Below are 18,356 nucleotides of genomic sequence, written 5' to 3' on the forward strand. Positions count from 1 at the left end.
TCAATAGAAGCATAGTGCTTAAAGTATTCAGATACTTGATGTTTACATTGTTCATTGTACTTGTGTGCATTTTTACTGTTACTGATGGCTCAAATTTCGGCTTCAGCTCCTCCATCGGTAACTTCTGAAGCTCAAAGTGTCCCTCCTTGTGATTCATCTCTTACTCGCGCACATAATTTCCTAGCCCAAAGTTCAGATGTGTTCAAGCTTATTGGAGCAGAGAGCTCTAAACATAGGTTAAATAAGGGAGACCAAAAAACTCTTTTCGACGCCTTTCAACTTGCTTTAAATATAATTTCTGATCAATTGCAATTAATTGCAAATCAACGTGGACAAATTGATTCTCTGCAAAAGGTGGCTGTGATTCTGGAGCCTACAGTCCCACCAGTTACATCATCAGACCTGCAGACTTTGGAGGATCATTCTAAAATTGATTCAGATCCTTCTTTTACCTTAGTTCAACGTAAAAAGAAAAAAGCCTCTCGTCCACAACAATTGACTGATCACGTACTCTTACTAGCTCCAACTGACCAATCTCTTACTCCAAAGATTCTACAAGATAAATTGGCCTCTTCAATTAAACCTTCTAAGTTAGGTATTCCAATTAAACAAATCCGTCCAACTCGCAGTAACGAGTTGCTGATTAGGTGTGAGACAAGCAAACATTTACTAAAACTTAAAGAGATAATTTCGAGTGAAGAAGATCTATCGCGATCAGTTAAACTGCGAGAGCCAAAACCATTCCGTGACTCGATTATATTATTTGGAGTCCCTTCGGACTTTACTGTGGACGATTTAATTTCAGCATTGAATTCACATCTCCCAGCCATTAGAGAAAACTCAATTAAACCAAGAACCCCTCTTTTAAGACCTGATTCCAGGAAAAATTGGATTATTAGTCTGGATCGTGATTACTTTAATAGATTGGGTCATCAAGGTAGGATTTTTCTTGGCTTCACGTCCTATCCCTATTGGCGTTACGTGCGTATAACACGTTGCTATAATTGTCAGGAGATAGGTCATATTAGCCGAGGGTGCCAGAATAAACCAAAGTGTGCCCAGTGTGCTGGATCTCACGACGCTCCAATAACAGATTGCCAAGAACAACCATCTTGTGTAAATTGTCTAATTTCAAACGAGCATAAGGGAACAACACTTGATTGCACTCACATGGCATTTTCAACAAAATGCCCGACCTGTCGACAGAAATCGAAGCAGCAAATCAGCCAAATGAACCGGGAATAGAGATATTAGGACCTTTAAGTAGAACTTCGTTGAAATTTATACAATGTAATTTACAGAGATCTATAGCTGCAACGAGCAACATTCATCAAATACAGCTTGAACTGGGGTGTACAGTGGGTCTTTATCAGGAGCCGTATATTATGTCCAAAAATTTACTAATTGGCTCTTTATCTTCTAACAAAACATTTCTTTCCTTAAACCATCTGGCTGCAATCGTGTACAATGGACCTTTGTCACCACTTTTGTGGAAAGAAACTGAGCACAGCGTTTCGATTCTGATTGATACCCTTGAAGGAAAATTGCTAATTATTTCAGCTTATTTTCCGCCTAGTAAGGACATAGATGCATTATTACACGAATTAGATTATCTAAAGGAAAACCCAATTGGAAATGTTATATTAGGTGGAGATTTTAATGCTGCTAGCACCCTTTGGGGATATCCCTATGAAAATTCTAGATCCCTTCCGCTTTTGGACTTTATAGATTCTCAAAATTTGATTCTTCTTAATAAATCAGATGCTCCTCCAACCTTCGATACTTTACATGCCAAGGGTTGGCCAGATTTGACTCTTACTTCTCCTTCCATTTCTCCTTTTATAGAAGATTGGACAGTAAGTGATAGCATTACATTGAGCGATCACCGAGCTATTACTTTCAGTTTATCTCCAACTCTAAGATCCCTAGGCAAATTAAGATTTAAAACGTTCTTTGGAAGAAAAGATAAATTTCGTAGCTGTTTTTCTCCTCACGTTTCATCATTAATTCGTTCTTTTCAAGATTGTAGCTCAACTTCAGATCTGGATAACACTTACAATAAAATGACTGCACTTTGCATACAAGCTTGTAAAAATGCTTTTAAAAATGAGAAGGTTTTGTCTGCGTACAGCAACTTCCTGGTGGACTGAAGAACTTACAATTGAGCGAAGGAAGTTACGGAAATTGCGAAAACGAGCACAAGCCACCTATGAAGTTATAAATCGTGCTTCATTATTTCAAGAGTATAAGAAATCTCAGGCCTTGTACAAAAAAAAAAAAAAAAAAAAAAAAAAAAATTAGGGAAACAAAATTATCATCTTGGAGAACGTTTTGTACCAACACCCAACAAAAGTACGGCTCAGCTTTCCAAATTGCTTTCGATAAAGTTTTCCAGCCTTGTTCTCTTCCAATACAAATTTTTCCTTCGGCTACAAGTTCACAGCAAGTGGTAGCACATGTATTAAGATCGCTTTTCCAAGAAGATTTACCAGAAGATGATTCAACGCAGCGAGAGTTACGTTTTAAATTTAATAACCATGCTTCATCTTTCTCTTTCCCAGAATCTCTACTAAATTTTTTGGAATTAAAACGCATTATTAATCACCTAAATTTAAAGAAGGCTCCCGGACCAGACAGCCTAGATAATGTTGTTGTTCGACTGTTGTTCAATATTGCACCGGAATTGATCATCGCATACGTCCAAATCTGCTGGCGACTCCGATACATTCTGAAAGAATCGAAAAGAGCAGAAGTCGTACTTTTCTTAAAACAGCATGAAGATCCGCTTAGACCGCAATCCTACCGGCCAATTTGTTTAATACCAGCTTTAGGTAAGCTCTTGGAGAGGGTAATTTTAGGGCGTCTGCAGTATTATTTACAGAAAAATAGTATACTACATCCATCACAATATGGATTTCGAAAAGGGCGCTCTACAGAGCATGCAATCTACGACCTGATTTCGTCACTACAATCGAATAGGAACGAGCATTTGCACTCGATTTTGATCAGCATCGATATACAAGGAGCTTTTGACTCCCTGTGGTGGCCGGACATAATAGACGCTCTGGTCACCATGGGGTGTCCAGTAGATATCATTGACCTCATTCGAAGTTATCTGCAAGATCGTCATATCCAAGTGACTTTAGATTCAGGACAATATGATCAAGAATTACAAAAGAGTGTCCTCAGGGATCTTGTCTCGGTCCTATTTTGTAGACGATAGTAGCTGACTCTCTTTTGCGACAGTTTGATGGAAAGTCAGACTGTAAACTCATAGCTTTTGCAGATGATTTTATGCTAATTGTTAAAGGCAAATCAGGTATTTCTTCTGCGGCTCAAGCTTATCTGGATATTATAGCAAACTGAGCACGAAGGCACAAAGTGGTTATTTCTACCAGTAAAACTCAAGCAATGTTGATAGGGGCATCTAAACCCCTCAAACGCAAACCACCTTTAAAATTGCAAGGCAAATCTATTAAATTTGTAGGAAGCTTGAGATACCTAGGTCTTATTATTGACTCCAATCTTTCTTGGGCGACTCACTTGAAGGCAATCAGAACAAAAGTAATGTCACTGACAATTTACATGAAACGAATAGCTAGTAAGAATTGGGGAATCTCATCGAGGATTTTAAAAATATGGTACTTGACTGTAATAGAAAGAATAATCTTATATTGTTCAGCAATATGGGCTTACTCTCTTAAGACACATGAGAAACGACTCTTAATTTCTATTCAAAGATCTTTTCTTCTAATGATCAGTCGAAGTTACAGAACAACTTCCAATGATGCTTTGCAGGTCTTGTCCGGCATTCCTCCGTTGGACTTAACAGCAGAAAGGGAAGTGGTGCTGGCTCGAGTTTTGCGTCTTCGTCTGGAGAGTAAACTGTGGAATATTTCATACGATCATTTTAGTTATGAAACTAGAAGCACAGAACTTCTGTGTCATCCAGCACAAAATGACATTTCGTGTGCAATAAGGACAACCTTCTCAAATGAGTCAAAAAGTCAATTCCAGATTTACACAGATGGATCTCATTCGGAACAAGGAACAGGATGTGGACTATGTGTAATTCAAAATGGCAAACCAATGCATTCATGGCGTCGCGGACGGAGGCCAGCGAACTCTATCTTTCAAGCTGAACTACTTTCATTAAAAAAAGCAGTACATCTTTCAAGTCAATTTCCATCACAAGTGGAAATTTACAGTGATTCACTTTCTAGTCTGGAGGTCATAAAGGGGGAAAATTCAAGAAATACAATAGTAGCAGAGATAAAAATCCTTCTTCTTAACCTTCCTGCCTCTTCTAGACCCTTATTGAGCTGGGTTCCCGCTCATAGGGGGATTTATGGCAATGAGTTGGCAGACCAGTTGGCAAAAGAAGCGGTAAGAGGGAATAATCTTCCTCAATATTCATTGCCTTTACCATTTTCTTATATTAAGAGATATACAAAAGAGAACTTACTCCAGCAATGGCAAAAAAAGTGGGAACACTCCACAATGGGCAGAAGAACTTTTAAATTTTTGCCAAAGGTCTCGGAAACATTTTTGGTTTCATCTGCAGCGCAGTCAACTTTTCTCACGGGGCACGGTCCCTTTCCATCGTTTTTATTCCGATTTCATCTTAAGAAAGATGATAAATGTCACTGTGGAAGTATTTGGTCTCCAGACCATTTTGCTTTTTCTTGCCCTCTCACCGCTGAATTTCATCTGCAAAGACCATCAGACTTATATTGGAGTGAATGGACTAAAACACTATTAAAACGACAAATTCTTCAGCACAGATTAACTCAAATTTTTAATATTTGCAATGAGATGTATACGTTTTCAACAACCTTCGCATAATATTTGCACTATGGGTAGCCTTTTAATTTTTTTTTCCCATCTGACATGTTATAATGATAATTGTGTGTTTAACTCCAATGCATAGAATATTTAGCACTATTAAGTACTGGATGTGATCTGCACTTCTACATGGGAATAAGTTCTGCATTTGGGAATTGTCTGTTTGTATGTAATATTATAGCCTTTAATTCTGAATTTTTTTGTTATTTTATAGTTATTATTTTGTTCCTTTTATTATTTTATTGCCATTTTGTTATTATTGTATTATTTTTGCATTTTTGTAAGTTAATTACAATTATTGTTAGCTGGTAAACTGGAATATTCTGACTGTGTAAAAGAAAAAAAAAAAAAAATCATTAAAGTTCTTAGAATATCTGCATTTTCAGTAAGAACAGGAATTTAGAGCTGTATCTAATTATTTTGTATGTATATCATGTCCATCACAATTGGGTATAAGTTTCTGTTTTCCAGTACATTAACTATTTTAAGCATTGTGAACTATTACAGCCAATTCAACTTAGAGCGAATTTATTTTATTAGCTGGCAAATTGGAATATACTAACTGTAATGAAAAATTGGTTGCAGTATTTGAAACATGTGCATTTATATAGTATGATGGATTGATAACTATATTAACTGCAATGAAAAATTAGTTGCAGCATTTGAAACATGTGCATTTATATGGTATAATTGATTGGTATATAATATGTACTGAATAATTTTGGATATTTCATGTTTGTTACAATTGGGAATTGTGGTTCCTGTTTTTTCTGTAGATGTTTTTAATTATTTGAAGAAATTGGGCCCTATTATAGTCATTTTACAAGAATGATTAGCTATATTTGAATATGTGTTCTTATGTTGTAGGAATACCTGCCAATTTGTATAGATTGAAATTGTTTATTTGTGCTATTTATAATTGTATAATAGAAATTTATTATTTTAACTGCCATAAAAAAATTAGTTGCAGTTTTTTTTTTTTTTTTTTTAACATGTACATTTGTAGTATGTTTGATTGGTAAATATTCTAACTGTAATAAAAAATTAGTTGCAGCATTTGAAACATGTGTATTTTTATGGTATGATGATTGGTATATAATATGTGCTGAATAATTATGTATTTTATGTCTATTTTAATTGGGAATTAGTTCCTGTTTTCCATTAGACGTTTTATTTTAGAATATGTGGTTTATATTGTTGGAATACCGGTCAATTTGTATTGACTGGAACTGTTTAACAAATCTGTAGTTTTGCACAATTTAGAATTGTATTGAAAAATTTAAGAATTAGTTTCCTTTTTTTTTAATCATCTGGGAGCCAAGTCATTATTTACAAAACGTTTGCTTCTGTGGATAATAGTAAAATAGTGTACATATTACAATGAAATTCCCAATTGCAATTTCATGTTTGTCTTGTGGATAATTGCGACACAGTGTGCAAATTGCTATGGACACACGTAATGAGGTGTGCTAACTAACACGAAGTTATGATGTATCAAAGTGGACAAGTAGTATTTACTTGAACGATGAATTTAACAAAAGTGAACATAGAATAGCCTACACAACATCATATACTTTGGGCTATGGAACTATCAATTGCCTGAACTGATGTGACTTGCTTACTCTGTGGATAACTGCAAAAATAATACGGACACACATCATTAGGTGTGTAACTGATAAAAATATTAAGTTATGATGTATTGAAGAAGACATAGGTTTAAAAACTGGTTGATATATAAGTTCCACTCTCCACAACATAGATCCTATCCATGACAATGTAATTATTAATTGATCGTATATGTATTTTCATACGGATTATTATGTAACAATTATTGTATAGATGACACTGTCAATTTAGCATTGTAATATTACTATCATTGATTCAGTGAATGCCGCTGGCGGTGGATTGTAAATTCTTTTCCATCGCATGGACTATAACTCTGATTGGTGTAGAACCTTAGGTCAGAGGTCCATGCGACTGCGTATCAGTATCAGTAATCTGCACCTATTAGTATTGATATTTCCTTATTGTTAAATTCATAACAGTCCGCAAGTTGTACATTTTTCAAATGTCTAAATTGTTTCTCAATATTTTTATCCGGAGTCTGTAAATGTGTGCCCAAAATATGTTCTGTCTCCAGTGCTTCAATTTCTATGCATAAATTTGGATCATCTCTATTCTTTAATGTAAGTTTAACTACATTAAATGATTTTGTTTCCATTTCCGTAGCACCAAATGTGCAAATGGAAATGCTTTCCTTTCTAACAACTGGAAAGTTAAACCTTTTGGAAATAGTTGATAAAACAAAGGAACGGTGTGAACCATTGTCCAGGAAAATTCTAACAATTTCCTGCTTTTTTCCATTATCAATTAAGGCTAAACATGTTTGTAACATAGTATTCTTTTTTGCTGATACGATATTCGCCAATACGACATTATCGGTTTCTCCTTTTGGAGAAATAATATGTGGATTATTTTGATTTCGAAAACAAATTGACACATGGTGAGGATTGCTGTAGATAGGACACAAATCCTTTTTCAAACATTGTTTCACTCGGTGATTAGGGGTCAAACAACGAAAACATTGACCTCGTTGCTTCAATATATCTCACCGTTCATTTGCATTAAATGTAGAGCACGACTCTGATTTATGACCTTTGCTACAAAATAAACACATTACATTTTCGACTGACGCCAGGAATTCATGCGTATGTGGAGAGAGGAAAGAATTCTCCTTCTTATGCAGAAGTCTTGAAGAGTTATGTCTAATAGAAGTGGATTTTTTATTTTCTCTTGAGAGGTACATAAGTGCATTCGTTGATTCAATGATTTATAATTATTTATTGGAAAGGATCTCTCGCGGCTTCGAATTTCTTTATTAATGAATTGCAAAAGAGTTTTTAAGTCAAATTCTTTGTGTCGCCTTGAATGCGATTAAATTCTAAAACAAATTCTGAAGGAATTAATTTCATTAAAATTGGTGTCAATAGATTTCCATGGGATTCACCTGTAATTCCTAAAGAATCTAAGCTTCTTATCCGCGTTTCCGCGTTATCATATAAATCTTGTAAACTTATAACATCGTTAAAATTTTTAAGGAGTTAAATTCAGCAAAACACTCAAATGAGTGTTAATCAAAATGTTTTTATTTCCGAATCTTTCTTTCAATAAATCAAGTGCTTTATCATAATTTTCATCACTTAAAGCAAGTCCACTAATGCATGCTGCTGCGGTACCACCAAGATAGGATTTCAAATAATTAAATTTATCAACTTTGCTTAATTTAGGATTATTATGAACAGAGCTTTCAAATAAGTTGTAAAAATCTAACCAACCAGAATAATTACTGTAATATTTACTAATATGTAATTTAGGCAATTTCATATTTATATTTTCAGTTTCATTATTAATCAACTGAATGTTTTGTGAAACTGTATCAACTTGGATAGAATCAGAATTCATTTTCTTTATTTTAAAATGAAGTTTCGATTTCCAAAAAATTATTTTTTCTTTGATTTCTTCTGAAGCTTCTACATCTTCCGATATTGTCTCGACACTCAAAAGATTTTCAATTTCATCATTTAAAGAATTTAAGTCAGTTTCTTTTCCAATTAATTATTCCAAAAATCCTTCTAACTGGATCAACTGTTTCGTTTTCGTTGTTAATAGCAACTTCTATTTTGTTAATTAATTTCGTCAACATCGAACGCAGGGAAGTGTGTTTCTTCTTCAACTTTGACAGATTTTCAGCCATATTTAATTTCTATCCAGGTACAATTCAGTTTCAATAATTCAATAAAGATTCTCTTACCTGGTTTTCGGCGTAGATGCACCAAATGCGCATCGATGCTTTTAAGATTCAGTGGTAATCCAAGTTTCTCGAATATATGTGGTGGTTCAGCAAAACATAATATCACATCAAATATGAATAAATCAAAAATCAATAATCACCAATCAATAAATATAAATTGATTTAATGGAGTATGATAATATCTCAATCTCAGAATCTCACATCATCACTGCGTCACACCTTCTATCGAGTCTCTGAACACTCAATGATGCTCTCAGCGCCCTCTAGCATTACACGGGTCTTACCACTACTTGTTTGATTTTCCAAATCCAATAATCAATTAGAATCAATATTCGATAGCTTCACCAGGATGTCGCTAAGTTTGACGATTTTTGGCGGTATCTTTCCAGATTTAGGAGGGGACAAAATTAGTTGTGAAAGCCATTGCTAGCTTTGTGATATCTCACCAAATTACCGAGATACCCATTTATTCAATGTTAAATGGACTTCCCCTTTTTGTTGCTTTTCTGGCATAGCTTGTCTCTCTCAATTTTTCATGTCGCATTACAACAGAAAAATAGAACACAGAATAATAGAACAATATCACTTATAATTGCACTAAAATAATCTGTGTACAAAATTAGTAACTATATATATATAGAGAGAGAGAGGGTGATTCTAGATTGCTTTTACAAATTTAGTACCCAACCAGACGAGCAATAATGACCATAGAACATAGGGTCGCATTCCACACTGAGAGGCAGAAAAGAGGAATATCAGAGTTCCAACCTGAATTTATAACAGTGTTGGGAAAGCAAAGTGTTGGGGATGGTCTGGCATGATGTAAGGACCTGCCAGGTATCACCTAGGATACCTGCCCTAATACTTGAAGAGATGTGTCTTTTTCAAGAACACCGTTTGCTCTGATTGGCTTTCTCCAGTACCAACTAAGAGCAAACTAAGTTTCTTCTTGGTGAAAATTTGAAATACGGTTAATTCTTGATAGTGTTAGGAGATAGATAATCTCCTTATCCTTCCTCGATGTGTCTCTACTTTCCTCGTTTCTGCTTCTCAGAGTGGAATGTGATCCTACGTTCTATGGTAATTATTGCTCATTTGGATGAGTACTGTCAGCGCTCTTAATTTGTAAAAGCAATTTAAAATCACCCTGTATATATAATACTGTCAAAAATCGTTAATTCCGACACCCATAATCCAGAATGATCTATAATCCAGACCTCAAAGCTACAAACTTTCTTGATGTCGCAGATTGCGTTTAATCTTTGAATTGGATCCGGCTTATTATTTTTTGCAGGCTCTTAGAGCAATTTTATAAAAGTAATCTTGAACTTTCGATTATGTCAAATAGAATTTCTGATATATATTTACTAATATGTAAAGGATCTACAAAGCGAAAGTATGGTTCGAAGTCCATTAAACAAAAAGAGGAATTGCTGCAAAAAATGGATAAAGGCATATCCTTTGTTTATCTAACCATTCCGACATCTGTTTATCAATTTCACGCTGCTCTGCGTGTGGGGGTACATGTTGCGGCGCTATCCTTATCTTCAGCGCAGATGTTTTTATTTTATTTCGCTTATAATTCCTTACTAAATGTAGTATTTCATCTCGATGTACTCCATCTTTGATATGATTTAAATCAAATTCCTCGTCATTATAATTCGCTTCCGATAGCGAAGAAAGTGACACAGAGTTTATTGAAAACAAAAAAATTTCGATTGACAAATTAGTCGGTATTCTTGACACAGCAATTATAGGACTTGAACAGCAGAACTTTGTAACTGAACAAGAAATTATGTCTGTTTATAGAATGAAAGAGGAAGTATTATCACATAAAAAATGAAGCAACTTAAACAACTTACATTGAAAGAAATGTTTAATAAAGTAAACAAATAAATATTAAGCTCTTTTTTTTTGTAAATTTTGATACCCTTTAGATCGTAATTGTTCTTTATTTCATAAGTTACGGTTTCATATTTTTAATTTTATAATTTCTGCATGCCATCTTACCAGATTTAAACTGATGATCTATAATCCGGAATCGCCGAAGTCCCGACGAGTCCAGATTAACGACTTTTGACTGCATTAAAAATATTTATTACATATTTATAATATTAAAATAACTAAAAGGAGAAACATAGGAACAAAAAGCGTAAAGCTTGCCTTGAAGCTGCATAGTAAGCAATAAAATTTATTATATATATATATATATATATAAAGAAGAAATAACCATCTCCTAGGAAAAGACAAAAAATTAAAAGAACTTGTGCAAGTGCATGCTAGAAGTTCAAATAAAAAACAAAAAATTGCAAAAGACAAAAAAAATTATTGTAAAAACCAAAAACATTCAAAAGGAGAAACATGAAACAGAAATTAGTTGTTGCAGTTATTGTTAGTCCCCCCATTCTTCAACTTATAGTAATCAAAAGAAGTGATTTTTGTTTTTTCACCTCTATTTGCAAGGTAAAACAAATGAGGACTTGTCTGAGTTGAATCTTAAAGAGCATGTAAAAGATTGTGTAAAATCTGAATAGCAAATTGTCAAAAATAGAATAAGCAAAACAAATTGCTGAATAAATTATTAAAGTAAAGTTGCTATACACCTTATATCCCATTTATATTTATTATTATACCTTATATTACAGGGTTCGTATTGTCCTTAAGCTTTTTTTTTTTTTTTCTTTTTTTCAATCGATTTTTGGTCCTTAAAAGTCCGTAATTTTGGCCAAAAGCTGCAGAAGGTCCTTAATTTTTAAGCTTCGGAAATTTCTATCTGTTTTTATGACTGCCATTTTGAGTATGAATTAACATTTTGGAGGAATATTTTTGGTGATTCACTGACAAATATGTATTTCATGGATTATCGTTTGAATTTGTTCCTACTTCTAATATAAACGGTGCGATACTCAATTTTCTGGGCAAAATATAAAACATCAGCGTTTTGAAATTATTTTTTTTCTTCTCTTAAATAACTTTCTCTTTTGGCGATAATAATTCTTTTATTAAACTGCTCTAAATTTGGGGACTTATCATCATTTGGGCTATTTTAAGATCAATTTCTATACAAAATTTTTTTAACTCGTAGATTTTTAAAAATTTTTTTAAAATATTATAACATTAATAAATTTCATTAAAATTATGCTTAAGAAATAACATTAAAATGAAATATTTTTTGCTGTCGTAATTTTCACGGAATATTCAGAATTCATAGGATATGCATCAATTTTCTCTATTAAATTCATTTTACCTTTTTTTTCTTCTGTGAATTTTGTAAAAATACTTATGGCTTTTTGCTCTTATAGAATTCGTAGGGGTAATTTTTCTTTTCGATTTTAGACGTTGCACCTTGGAAAGTTTAGAAGGATTTGAAGGCAAGATTTATAGATCTACCATTCTAAAAGATTCCCTTCTATTTATTTTTGTTCTTTTCACTAGGTACAAACATGAGAAATATTAAAAATGCGTCCGGTCTTGTCATATGGACAGGCATCTAACAAATAATTTTCCTATTAATACAGAAATTGAAAACTGACAATTTACAGGATCCATCTTATATGTCTCGGTGCATCATGCACAGGACTAGCATTTTCCCATTTGATGTAATCTCTGTGGGTCCTAAATTCTGCTCAATTCATTACTTACACATTATCTAAGTAAAACCTTCATTCATATTACTTCTCAAAAGTATGCATTAGTGGTGAAATGTGTTAAATATTGGTGCTGATTTCCATGTACTTTTTCTCTGTATATTTCTGAAAGGGAATAAAAAAGGTTTTTTTTTTTTATATATATATATATTATTTAAAACTTGTAACTGAGTAATTTATAAAATCTAAGGGAATAATTCTTTTATTTATATTTATCAGATTTTTTTTTTACCCTTAATTTCAACAATACATATTCTAAAACTCTTCTTCATTACTTCCTTAAGTACACATCTCATAGAATTTGCTTTGCTTTCCAGTATGAACAATTCTTGCTTAAATAGTTTTATGAACATATTTGTCAATAGAATTTCAATTTATGTTTACAATTCAATGTTAAGGTTATTATATATTTAGATAATATTTATAATCATTATAAATTTAGATGCATTTAATAATTAGATTTCTTCACAGTAAATTTCGCAGGAGTTTGTGAATGAATAAATGCTTCATTTCAAATACATTTATAAGTAATTTAGTAAATATTTACATATTTTGTTAAAGGCAGATACATGCTTATTACTAGCATATCCATAAATACCCATACATATTTCATATTTTTCATTTTCATCATGTGCAAATCTTTAATTTTTGTTTATTCATTATATTTTTCGAGTAAAGTTGTTTACAATAATTTAGCATATACTTGAAATTTTGACATAAGAAATATGTATAAATATAATTTGAATGAAAATTACATGCATTATTTTTAATATCCACTCAAAGGTCAGTTTTTCTTCGAAATTCCTCCACAATGGCAGCTCTCCCTTTAGGCAGATAGCTTCCTTGCATGCCTTACTGTATTTAATAAAAACTTAATCTGACTTATGTGCCTAATTACAGATATTTTAACATGCATACTTTTATATTTACATTTAGCCATCACGTTTGAAACTTTTGACTTAAAACACGTTTTAGGATACATTCATTGTCAAATTCAAATCTTCTAGTAAATATATTTTCACAGAGTACTCAATACCTCTTTTTATGATTTTATCCAGTTTAATAATTCTCTGATACTATAATAAATAATAACTATCATTTCACATTTAAACATTAACTATATTGTCATTAGATCGCAATCTTGATTGCCTTTCTCTGCCTAATATTGCTTCATTCACTGAGTTCGCAAGTGTATCCGTCTTCTTTTCCACATATTTGTGTAAAACTGTACATAATTTTACATAAATGTGTGGTTGCAAATCAAAGAAAAGTTAACTTATTAGCATATCTGTGTGCATATTTATTAATTTTGATGAAGATTGCAGCATTTGGTGGTAGTTTTATTTTTTAATTAGCCCAAATGGGTAAAATGTGTAAAACCAAGGTGATTATTTTTCAGTTGTATAAAAATAAAATGATGAGTTTAAAGTAAGCAACTGTAAAGCCTCTCCTCTAAAAATTTTTAAAAAGTACATGTGACAATAATATGTGGATGACAAAACAATTTATTTTATATAAAACGTTTTGGCGTTTGGAACATAAAATAAAAGTAGGGAATACTTTATCAGGGGTATTGAAAGACGTATACGATTTTAAAGGTACAGTAAGCTTAGAATTAGCAAGTACAAACAGCTTAGAATTTTATGAAACGAATTCATAATCACTGTTATTAGTAATCAAAAAATAACCAAGAGGTGATTTTTGCATAAATGTCATTAAACAAATAGCTATTATCCATCACACAATGAATGTTTCTTTTTTTGTGCGGAAGTGTCCTGTAAGTGTCCTGTTTTTCGGTTTATCTGGAACTGTTGTGTGTCGAAATACTGTCAAAGCACTGTTAAAGGAGCTTCTTAATGTAAACAAAAGACACCCCATCTGGAGACCAAAGCCTCGGAGCAGTGCTTCACTTGTAGTGCAGAGTTGGACCCTCCTTCCTTTCTTACCTCCATGGGTTGTAGAGGGGAGTTAATATTTTTCTACCTGACCTAAATAACAAGTGAGGCCCCAAGACATATTTGTTTGAAGTGGATGTGGCTAATACTTTTGTTGGCTCAACAACAGTTTGAGAAAAAAAAGATTAGATTCAGGAAAAATTAAATAAAAATGGGAATTGTCCTCAGAACTGTTCCTAGGTCATTGGTTGCCTGCTTACTTTCGTACATTGCTGCCCCCAGATTTTTTTTTTTTTTTTTTTTTTTTTTTAAATGCTATTTTTTAAACCTCCAGATTTTTTTTAAAAAATTGCTATAAAAATTTTCCATTGCTACGGCAATAATGATGCAGTTTATTATTTTTTTGAAGTTATTATTATTACAGCTATCTTACCAAAATTAAAGTTTGAATTTTTGATTATGTCGAGAGAACTTTCTAATTCTAGAGCTGTAGCAGGATCAGCAGAGTGAAAACAGATTTGGTATTTTCCTTGCTTTGTGAAAACGGCATTGGCTCAATTTGGGCTTAAAACAGTGCGATTTCAAAACTAGGCAAAAGAGAAGTCTTGTTTTTGCATAGATTTTAAACTGTACAGAAGATGAAGTTTTCCAATTAATGAAATTTGTTTAGAAATGTGGTACTAAAGGAAGGTGATATAACAGAAATTTTCCATTGCTACGGCAATAATAAATCAGCAGTCAGCTAACAGTTGGCGAAATCTGTAATATGGTTTTGAGTCCAGAAAATATTGTCAACAGTACTGACAAAAGTGACAAGAAGAGTTTTGAGAATGAAAAGATTTTGTTTGACAGTTTTATAGGAATTTTCGACTTCACAATTACAGGGCTTAAACAATGGAATGTTCTTAATGAACAAGAAATTACAGGGGTTGGACAAAAATATGGAAACACCTTTAAAAAAACATGTTTCTTTGCTTAATATGGTGTAGGAAACCCGTTGGCATCCAAAACAGCTTGCAGTCTTCTCGGAATGGATAAATACAGTTCCTGTATGTTTGCCAAGGGAATATTATACCATTCTTCCTGCAAAATGGTGGCAAGTTCAGATAATGATGTTGGCGGTGGATAACGAGAACGCACTTTCCGTTCCAATGTAGACCACAAAGGTTCGATAATATTCAGGTCTGGTGACTGTGGTGGTCAGGGGAGATGGGACAACTCATCCTCGTGCTCAGAAAACCAGTCCTGGACAATGTGAGCTGTGTGAACAGGGGCTTTGTCGTCTTGGAAGACACCATCACCATCGGGGAGCAACGTTTATACCATGGGATGAACTTGATCGGCCAAAATGTTCACATAAGTCTTGGCAGTCATGTGCCCTGACACAGTTATCATGGGGCTAGCAGAGAACCACGATATGGCTGCCCAAACCATAACAGAACCCCCGCCATGTTTCACTCTTGGCAACAAGCAGTCTGTATTATAGGCTTGAGATGGCGTTCTCCAGACGTAAACTCGGCCAGAAGTGGGAAACAATGTGAAAGAAGACTCGTCAGACCATATTACTCGCTTCCACTGCTCTATAGTCCAGGCTTTATGACTTAAACACCACGTTTTCCTGTTACGGGCATTAGCATCACTGATGAGTGGCTTCTCAATTGCAGCACGGCCAGCAATTCCCTGTTTATGAAGCTCCTTCGAATTGTTTTGGTACTCACAGGGTTCGGTAACACAACATTCATTTCAGCAGTAACTTTTGCAGCTGTGGTCTTATTTTTCGTCACAATTGCCCTTAATGATCGTCTGTCACGATCACTCAGGACACACTTTCGTTCGCGCTGTGATTTAGAAGATGATGTTTTTCTGCTTTTCAAATATGCGGAATAAATCTTCGATGCAGTACCTCTTGAAACACTAAACACCTCGGCTACCTTGCTTACGGAAGCACCTACCATACGTGCTCCAACAATTTACCCACGTTCGAAGTCTGTTAACTCTGACATAATGCAATGACAACCTCACATAACAGTACTCCGACAACAACTGAACTGTTTAGCACATTTACGAAATTGTATAGGTGGCGTCAGTAGTCAAAAACGCCAGCGCCACCTACATATTTCATTAAAATCAATCTTTCTTTTCAAACATTCATTTTACAAGGTGTTTCCATATTTTTGTTCATCCACTGTATATCTGTCTGTAAAAGAGAAAGTAGCCTGAAAAACAACAACAACAACAAAATAATAATAATGTTTTCACGATTTATGTAATGTGAAGAAAAATTAAAAGTTATAATTCAGTGAGATCTTGAATCTATATTATATTTTTGTCCAGTTTGAAATAATTTAGAAATATGAAGAGATTATAGGAATTAAAAGAAATAATTTGGTAAGCTGTTGAACCTATGTCGTATTTCATTGGAATTTAATGAATTCTAGTAATCAAAGAGAATAATTTGATAAGTTCTTTAATACAGTCAAAAGTCGTTAATCCGGACTCGTCGGGACTTCGGCGATTCCGGATTATGGATCATCAGTTTAAATCTGGTAAGATGGCATGCAGAAATTATAAAATTAAAAATATGAAACCGTAATTTATTAAATAAAGAACAATTATGATCTAAAGGGTCTCAAAATTTACAAAAAAAAAAGCTTAATATTTATTTGCTTACTTTATTAAACATTTCTTTCAATGTAAGTTGTTTAAGTTACTTCGTTTTTTATGTGATAATACATTCTCTTTAATTCTATAAACAGGCATAATTTCTTGTTCATTTACAAAGTTCCGCTGTTCAAGTCCTATAATTGCTGTGTCGAGAATACCGACTAATTTGTCAATTGAAATTTTTTCGTTTTCAATAACCTCTGTTACTTTCTTTGCTATCGGAAGCAAATTATAATGATGAGGAATTTGATTTAAATCATATCAAAGACGGAGTACATCGAGATGAAATACTACATTTAGTAAGGAATTATAAGGCAAATAAAATAAAAACATCTGCCCTGAAGATAAGGATAGTGCTGACAGATCAACTTCCAATTCATTGCGTGCTGCAGCGTTAAAGGTAAACAAAGTTTAGATAAACAAATGTTAAAGTTTAGATAAACTAAGGATATGCCTTTATCCATTTTTTTGCAGCAATTCCACTTTTTGTTTAATGGACTTTGAAACATACTTTCGCTTTGTACATCCTTTACATATTAGTAAATATATATCAGGAATTCTATTTGACATAATCGGAAGTTCAAGCTTACTTTTATAAAATTGCTCTAACAGTGTGCAAAAAATGGTCAATCAGTGGAACTTAATAAATGTAAATTATCTAAGAACAGAAGGAAAATTTTATAATGTGAAAATATCTTTTAAAATTTTGAACTAATAATGAATCTGAAGTGAGTCAAACCTACTGAATGTGATTTCAAGCTATCTGAGCAACAGAAGTTCACCTTTAGATGGCAGTACTTTGTAATTGTAAAGTTATGAAACATTTGCTATTTTGAATTTTTCATATATGTTAACTTGTAGACTGTATTCCTGATCTAATAGTTGTTGAATAATCTTTTCTTATTTGTATACTACTGAGATTATGCTATATAAGGGAAGTTAAAAATATTAATTAAAATAATATCTGTTTATTAGTTGTGTATATGTGTATTTCTCTGACAACCCATGTTAAGGTTCTCAAAACAGTGCATAGGTATGTAAGAGACTAAAATTCATTTCGGTCTTAGGGATATAACTAAAAAAATCGGTATTTCAGAATAGTTATTACATTGTACTAGAGAAAGAAAAAAATAAATATTGTTTAATTTAATGTTATTCATTGCAAGTTAAACATTGTATTACTCAAAATGCTTTCTAGCATATTTTGCAAATAGCCAATGTCATATCCAATCTTAGAATATTATTTTCATGAATATATATTAGTCGTATATATATAATATATATGTTCATATGAAAATGAATTTAAGAAAATAATAAACCCATTTCATCTTAACTTATGTATAGGTGTGAATCTTCCGGTTTTTGAAAGTTTCCAAAATGGAGTTGACAGTAAGTATGAAAAGATTTTTTTAATCCACTTAATTATGTGATATTCCATTGTATAAGAAGATAAGTGTTTTTTTTTTTTTTTTTTTTTTTTTTTTTTTTTTTTTT

The 18,356-nt window shown here is 32.8% G+C and overlaps 1 protein-coding gene across 1 annotated transcript in view; it reads left to right on the forward strand.

Annotated features, from left to right (window-relative positions):
• The window catches only part of LOC118194173 (V-type proton ATPase subunit D-like), a 92,892-nt gene that overhangs the window by 41,251 nt on the left and 33,285 nt on the right, over positions 1–18,356 (forward strand). The window contains exon 4 of the mRNA XM_085816920.1: positions 18,207–18,251. Within this exon, the coding sequence (XP_085673046.1) occupies positions 18,207–18,251 (45 nt within the window). The remainder of the gene's footprint in view (positions 1–18,206; positions 18,252–18,356) is intronic.

Source organism: Stegodyphus dumicola, chromosome 5, assembly GCF_044657685.1.
Source record: "Stegodyphus dumicola isolate Sdum_Otavi_A_Nest chromosome 5, ASM4465768v1".
NCBI lineage: Eukaryota > Metazoa > Arthropoda > Arachnida > Araneae > Eresidae > Stegodyphus > Stegodyphus dumicola.